General features: G+C 56.0%; 1 protein-coding gene across 1 annotated transcript in view; it reads right to left on the reverse strand.

Moving 5' to 3' along the window:
- Scn4a (sodium voltage-gated channel alpha subunit 4) overlaps positions 1 to 5,093 on the reverse strand; it is a 32,567-nt gene extending 27,474 nt beyond the window's left edge. Inside the window, exons 1-5 of the mRNA XM_027946301.2 lie at positions 4,986 to 5,093; positions 894 to 1,547; positions 688 to 806; positions 473 to 562; positions 51 to 179 (exon numbers count right to left, since the gene is read on the reverse strand). Of these exons, the coding sequence (XP_027802102.2) occupies positions 51 to 179; positions 473 to 562; positions 688 to 806; positions 894 to 1,166 (611 nt within the window). The 5' untranslated portion in view covers positions 1,167 to 1,547; positions 4,986 to 5,093. The remainder of the gene's footprint in view (positions 1 to 50; positions 180 to 472; positions 563 to 687; positions 807 to 893; positions 1,548 to 4,985) is intronic.
- Between the last annotated feature and the right edge of the window lie 2,651 nt (positions 5,094 to 7,744).

The raw sequence follows: 7,744 nt of genomic DNA on the forward strand, positions 1-7,744 counted from the left end.
GAATGCCAGCCGGTTGGCTGCCCTCCCCTCACCCTCAGGCCCTTGCTCACGCCATCGTGATGACACTGAAGTCCAGCCAGTTCCAGGGGTCACGGAGGAATGTGAAGTCATCGATGCAGAAACCCCTGGCCAGCATCTTGATGAGGGACTCAAAGGTGTAGATCCCCGTGAAGGTGTACCTGAGGGCAGAGGGCCAGCCAGGGCCAGGCACGTCACCCAGGCAGGGGTGCGTGTGGCAGTGATAGACCTCGCACAGAGGGAGGGATGCAGGCAAAATGTGTCACCCAAGGGCAGAGGACATTGGTGAGAGTGACAGTGTGCCTTCCCCCAGGGGACTTAAGGTGTTGATGAGGGTCATAGTGACAGTGTGTGCCCTCCTGGAAGACAAAATCTGTGTCACTAAGCATCCTCAGAGGTGCAGATGCCTGGGATGGGCCGTGCCAGGGCTGGGGCTCTGGGAGGGGAGACTTACTCCACGTCCTTGGACCAGGAAGGCGGGTCACTCATGGTCATGAACACACAGTTGGTCAGGATAGTGATCATGATGAACATGCTGAAGAGCGTGGGGGTGGTCAAGGAAAGTGAGAGCAGGTGGGAAGGGGAGGGAGGTGGACGAGGGTCTCCTGTCCCAGAGTGCCCCGTCTTGCCCACCCCTGGCCCCCCGCCGCTCCCACTCAGGCAGGATATGAGTGGATTAGCACCTTGATGGCGCCACGCCTGACGATGCTGAAGGGGCTCAGCATGTAGAGGGCAGGCGTGGCGGAGAAGCGGAAGATGGACTTGCCCTTGTTGAGCACGATGAAGGTCTGAGGCAGGGAAAGAGTCTGTGAGGCCAAGGGACAGACAGATGGGCAATAGACAGACAGATGGAGGGAGCCCTCCCAGGTCCCAACCTTCTTGTCACTGTAGTAGGGATCCAGGTCCTCCAAGGGGATGCCGATGATCTCCGGCGGGGGGTCCCCATAGATGAGGGGCAGGTTCTTGCCGGCCTCCAGGTCACTGCGCGGCTTCTGTTCGGGCTCCTCGATCTCCATCTGCTTGTTCCGCTGCAGCCGGGCCTCCTCCTCCGCTGCCCGCCGTTCTATGGCTGCCAGGGACTCCCGGGTGAAGGGGCGCAGGCAGTCGGGGCCGATGGGCACCAGGGTGGGCAGAGATGAGCTGGCCATCCTTGCATCCTGGGCTCAGGGGCCAGCTGGACGGTGGGCAGCCAGCTGGCTGCAGCGTGCAGCCCCGGGGTCCTGGGTGGCCACCCCTCCCTCGGTCTGGTGTCCACTCCTCACCTCCTGCCTGCCCAGGGGCTGGGCCAGGAAGGTAGGTGTGCAGGCCCTGGGATTGGGAGATGTGTCTGCAAGGCCCAGGTGCTGCTGCTGCCCAGGTGCTGGGCACAGAGCATCCCCCTGGGCCTCGCACCACACTCTCCCCAGCAGTGATGTGGCCCCCTTCAGGACTGACAGCAAACCAACAGATCCTCTTCTGCCTCGGGGACTTTTGGCCAATGCCCTCAACTGTCTCCTGGGCCTGAGCTCTGGGAACTGTGTGGCGTCAGCCTACGGGGACAGAGAGAGAACTTCAGCGGCCTGGTGAAAGTCACCTAAAGCATCTTAGAGGCCACGTGCATTGGCTGATACTGACTACCTGGAGATGTGGGTGGAAATCATACAGGGGTCACAGCCAGACTGATGGCTGTGATCGATTAGCAATGCCTGCCAGGGCAGGACCAGAATGTGGCACCTCTGCCTGTAATTGCCATCCCTGGCCTAGAGAGAAGAGAGGGAGGATATCGGGGTATGGAGTCCCCTTCCTGATCTCTGTGGTATTTGGCATTAGGTTGAGGCAGGGAAGAAGAAAGAATCCAGGCCTTGCAGAGGGTCTGACAGCTCCCTCCCATGGCAGGGATTCAAATCCCTGGGCAGATAGGAGCCGATAGGGTGTGTGGGGGACATGTCAGGAGAACTAGGATGCTAACATATTAGAGGACATACAAGAGAGCTCATGGGGACCATTTCAATGGGGCAGGGCTAGAGCTCTCAGGGACTATTTTTGGTTGGTGGCCATGAACTAGATGGGGAGAAGGGGTATCCACCAGGAAAGTCTGGGGCCTGTGGGCACTGCATAGATGTCTCCTGGGTCAGTCCTGTGCCTCTCCTGGCCCCTGGCCCATGGCCCCTGGTGTCTAGAGCTTTGAGCCTGTTCCCTGGGGAAGAGCAGTGCTGGGTCACTTATGGAAAATGTCCCTAGGAGAATGACAACATCAGCAGACTCTGGGGAGACCACTGCAGCCCAGTCACACACAGCCGTCACATGCACAAATCCTGGAGCTACCCCCAATGCAGGGCCTCAGGCAGACCCCCAGAGCTACACTGAGAGCAGCCGTCCCATGGTGGGTCCAGGAACTGTTGCAGTGCCCCTGTCCTGGCCTGTGGGTGTACTTCTCAGCTTGGTCAACAAATGGGGAGAACTGCCAGGGAGAGGCCAGAGCCATTGGGCAAGCTGGCCACACCCCGTGCCCAGCTCCTCAGCTGCTCCCTGCCAGGCTTCAAGGAGTCGTGTTTCCCCAGAGATGACTCTGCTCGTTCCACCCATCCTGTCCAGCAGCTGCTCACTGACCCACACGTTCCTGTGCACAGCCGACCTGAAGCCCCCTCACACAGGCCCTCACGGCCCTGCCACACACTTCCACACCTTCCTCTCCGTCACCCACCTCCCGCATGCTCACATTTACTTGTCACCACATGAGCACAGTGGCCTGCCATATGGCCTTGGAGGGACCCATTTGGCATCAATCCTCTTATCCCCCTCCCTGCCCCCATACTGGGGACGCAGCCCAGGCCGTGCACACGCTAGGCAAGTGCTGTGCCACTGAGCTGCATCCCCAGCCCGACGATCCCCTTATCTTGATACTGCTCACTTGATACTTCATAGGAGCCCTGGGGGACCACAAAACCCAGAGCCACAGGCGGGCCCCAACCCAATCCCTGAAGAAACCACCCTTACTGGAGTCATAAGACTCAGGGGACAGACCCAGTGCTTCCTCTCAGCCGACCTCCCTGAGCATCCCACACCACTCCTGCTTTTCTTCAGCGTGGACGAGGCCCAGCCCAGTGGCCACTCTGCTCCAGAAGCTCCCCCTTCCCTGCCACAGGGAGGTGCTCTTTGTACAGCACACGTCTCTCCCTTCAAAATTTGCCCTTCATCCTAACTTCCTCTCCCCCGACCCTCTCACCAAGCCTGAAGCCACTTCACATGCAGATGTTTTATTATGTGAAGGGAAGAAGTATCTTCATCTGCTGCAGCCCAGTTTGGGTTGGTGGATGCAGAAAGCATCACTGGCAAATCTGGTCAGTTCCCACACCCCATGGATGTCCCTCCCCAGTATCACTGTCCTCTCTATTCTCCAGGAGTGTGACTGTTTGCGTTTACCTGTTCTTTTCAAATAGCCTCCCACCGATCCCTCCCTCCCTCCTGGTACATCTCCATCCCATCATCCGTATTTCTTTTTTTTTTTTTTTTTCTCTAACATTTATTTTTTAGTTTTCAGCGAACACAACATCTTTGTTTGTATGTGGTGCTGAGGATCGAACCCAGGGCCCTGCGCATGCCAGGTGAGCGCGCTACCGCTTGAGCCACATCCCCAGCCCCCATCATCTGTATTTCTAAAACCACAAATCTGATCCCTCCCCACCCATCCGTCCCCTCTCTCTCACCCACACACACCCCTCACTTAAGTCCTCCAGTGGCTTCCTGCCTCCATATGGCTCCTCCATGATCCCTCCCTGGGCGTCCAACCCTTTCCCCACCTGGGCCCACTTCTGGCCTGTACTGCTTCCATTTTCACAAAGGGGCCAAGGGCTTCCCATCGCTGCCCCTGTGGTGCCTCTGCTTGTGATCTGCCGGCCTCCTGAACACCTGTCCTGTCTCCATGGAGAGCTGCAGTTTGTCTTTCCAGACTCAACCTACACAAGAACCACTTCCTCCAGGAAGCCCTCCCTGGGCACCCTGGATGGCTGGATCCCTACCCTTGTCGGTACCACAGCTTGCCTAGTGCTCAATAAAGGAAACCACCCTAACCGATGAACTGATGAACGATGAAGTTAGCGGCACTCTTCCTCTGAGCCCCTTTCTCCTTTAAAGTCACCCTGAACCCAAACTGCAACCAGAAACCACATCTCCTCCGATATCCCTGCTCTTCCCTCTCCCCACTGGCTCAGCTGGTGGCTCAGGGGCCTGGTTGCTGTGACCCTTGGGCTTCCTGGTACCTTCAGTCCTTTGGTCCTGCCCTGTCCCCCCTGCAGCAGACCCTTCCGGCTCACTTTCCCCCTCGCCCAGTCTTACAAACGCCCCAAGGCCCAGGCCTCCTGTCTCCTCATCACACCGAGGAACCCAACCTGCACCTTCCAGCTGTGCTCTCTGAGTGGCCCCTAAGCAGCTGGATATGGCCAAAGACGCCAGGGGCTGGGCTCACAGAGAAACTGTGGGTACGCACTCCGGCTTTGCTCTCAATCCTGCCAGCCCTGTGAGTGCAGAATTTTCTACTAGTCTCATCTTTCCACTTTTTTTTTTTTTTTTTGGAAAACAGATATTTTGTGTCTCTTATTTCCTCAAACGATCACATTCCCATGGTACTCTGGGTGACGACCTGGCCCTGGCCTTCACTGAGAACTTGGGAGCGTCGAATACCACCCCGTCTACACAACCCCACCCCTTCTCCCTCTATCCTGTCGCAGTAGAAGGATAAGAAAAACCCAAAGCCAAGTCTTCCCCTTGGGCTCAGGACAGACCCCTGCCCTTCCCCAGGTCCTCATCCTCCAGTGACCTTTTCTCTTGACCAGTCGTCAACGTCTTCCCACTAGGAGCAAGCACTAGTGTCACCCACGACAGAGCACCCGCCACCCTCACACCCCCTTTATCTCTTGCGCTATTTTTTCTGTTCCTGTTCACTGAAAATTTTCTTGGAAAGTGTCTACCCCAGCTGTCTACTTGCTTACCTTTCGGCCACTCAGCCCATTCCAACCGGCTTTCGTTTCCCCCGCTCAACTGAGACGTCTTTTGTCAAATCACTAACGCCCTCCCTGCTGCCAAGTCGTGCGCTTGCGTTTCTGTCTTCACCTTCCTCGGCCTCTCAGAAGCCTTCAACCTAGTTGGCCACAGCCCCCCTTTCTGGAACATTCCATACTCTCAGCCTCCATGGAATCACGCTCATGTCTTCTTCTTCTACCCCTCTGGCTGCTCCGTTATCAGTGTCCTTTGCTTGGCTCTCTCTCTCTCTTTACTTAATCTCTAGAGTTTCTCGGGGCATGATCTTTGCCGGGTGGAAGCGTTCCTGTAACTGTGTCCACTCCTCTGGACTCCACACTGGTAGAGTCCACTGTCTCCTGGACGGCTAGCCAAGAGGAACCCTGACTGGGATGAAGCATTTGTGTCCTTGCATGGTTCCACCCAATCTCCATCAAGCCAGGGAACGGCACGGCCCCCAAACAGTTACTGGGGTCAAAAACCAAGGTGTCTCCTGAGTTCTCCTTTTCTCTTACTGTCTGTGTCCAACCTGCTCAAAATTCTATTAATGTCATCTCCAAAAGGTATCTGAACTCCACCTTTGTCCAGCCCCTGACCCGCCCACCATAATCCCCCGCAGTGGCCAGTTTCCTCCTCCCTGCCTTTCCCATCGCCACGTCGAATCGGTCCCATAAAGAAGCCACTGATCTCTTAATAACAAAACGTGGGTTCCTTCCGCCCACCCTCTCTGTGTTGTTTCTCCTGTTAAAATCCCCTGATTATTTCCCATTGCACTTAAAATACAACCAAAGCTTCCTGCAGTGGCCCAGGAGCCCCTGTGGATCTAGCTCCTTCTCACCTCCCCATCTCTGTTTCCTGACGTCTCCTTGGTCACTCTGCACTAGTCCCAAGGCCAGCTTCTTGACCACGGGGCTTGTGCCCGCCTTTGGGCCTATCCCCAGCTCCTTGGTCTCTCGGAAGCTCTGCCCTGCCCTTTTCATATGTAAGTTCCTTCTTAGCCCCTTGGTCTAGATTCAAGTGTCCCCTATTCCAAGTGACTTTCTTCTTCCCTTACTTTCTACCACAGTCCTCTGTGTTCTCCTTACATCATGTATCATTATTCATAATTGCTTGTTTGTCTTTCCCCCCCCCGACTAGTTTGAAACACTGCAGCTGTGTCTGTCTAGGCCCCAGCACCAGGCACCTGGTGGGCACTCAGGAAGTGTTTGTTGAATGACTAAATGAAAAGATGAGGCCTTGGATAGAGACCCTTCCAGAGACCCCACGATTCTCCTGTTGATCTGTTCATTCATCTTTCCATCCTCTTCTCATTTTGTTCATGTGCCAGACAGAGTAGGACACAAAGGTGCCAAGCCGGGTGTCCTGCCTGCAGAGGGCAGGCAGTCTGAGGCTTGGGGATCTGGGCACACATGTATGGTATGAGAAGAAGGCAAAACTTGCCCTCAAAAGGGAAGTTGGTGGTGCTGCAGGGGTTCAGGTGGGTGAGTGAGTTCAGGTGGGTGAGTGTTACTTCCAAGAAGGAGGAAAGATGTGACTTCGTTTGGGTCTCAAGGGATGAGTAACAGGAACACAGGGAAACAGAGGGAAGGACTTCCCAAGTAGAGGGAAGAGACAGAGCAAAAACAGAAGCAGGACACAGGGAACTCCCCACATGGAGCCCAGACACTGTTTGGGGTAGAGAGAGGAAGGAAGGGCAGGAGTGGGGCCAGGGTCAATGTCAGGCCAAGGGGAGAGTGGCTTTATCCTGCAGCCTTGGAGAGCCCTCCCAGGGCCATAATTGGTCAGCACATATGTTTCCCTGTCCATCCTTTCCATGTGTCTCCGACAGATGGGGACAAGCTGTGTTGCTTTCAGTGGGTCAGTGGAGGTATGAAAGGACATCTAGGACATATATGGTTAGTGGCTTCCTGGCAGGGGCAAAGCTCTGACAACTCTATATCGTGACATAGGCCATGTGCTGGCACACCTCCGTGAGGCTCTGGGGCCACAGTGAGTAAAGGGGGCCAGGATGAGAGCTCCAACCCTCCTCCCACCAGCCCTGGCAGCTTGCTCCCTGAGACACAGCAGGTGAGGATCTGAGGGCCCCAGGACCCTTCCCCAGTGCATTTGAGGATGTTGGAGTCCAGGACCTGCATGAGCAATGAGTCCCACCCCCTTGCTTCACCATGGGGTTCTGAAGCCCAGAGAGAGGCAGCAGCTCTCTCCAGGACACATTTGGCAAATGTTTTCTGAGCATCTGTTAAGTGCTGGACTCTGGTCTGGACCATGGCGGTGGCGAAGTCCCTGTCCTCACTGAGATTGCATTCCAGAGGGAGGAGGTAGACAGCAAACAGGGAAGCAAATAAGATAATTTTAGAGAGTGATAAAAGAAGGACGGAGCCAAGACTAAAACCCAGCTCCTCAGGAGCCAGGGCTGGAGACCATTTAGCAAGTGAAAAGTCTCATGGATCCTCCTCTGAAACGGAAGTACGGGCGGAAGTGGGTAAAGTCAGGGCTTCCTGGGGGCTGGAGTAGGTAGAGATGGGTGGGGGAGGAAGGGTTGGGAGAGGCGCAGGCTGGGCCAGCTGTCCGCAGGCAGGGAGCCGAGGGTGAGGACGCTGAAGGGCCAGGCATCTCTTCCTGGAGCAGGTCCAGCCCAGCATTGTCTTTCCCTGTTGCTCCGCCAAATCGGAACACCCAACTCCAGATATAGTCTGACCACAGAGGCCTTTTCTCCCTGGCCTGGACACCC

Source organism: Marmota flaviventris, chromosome 17, assembly GCF_047511675.1.
Source record: "Marmota flaviventris isolate mMarFla1 chromosome 17, mMarFla1.hap1, whole genome shotgun sequence".
In the NCBI taxonomy this organism is placed as follows: domain Eukaryota; kingdom Metazoa; phylum Chordata; class Mammalia; order Rodentia; family Sciuridae; genus Marmota; species Marmota flaviventris.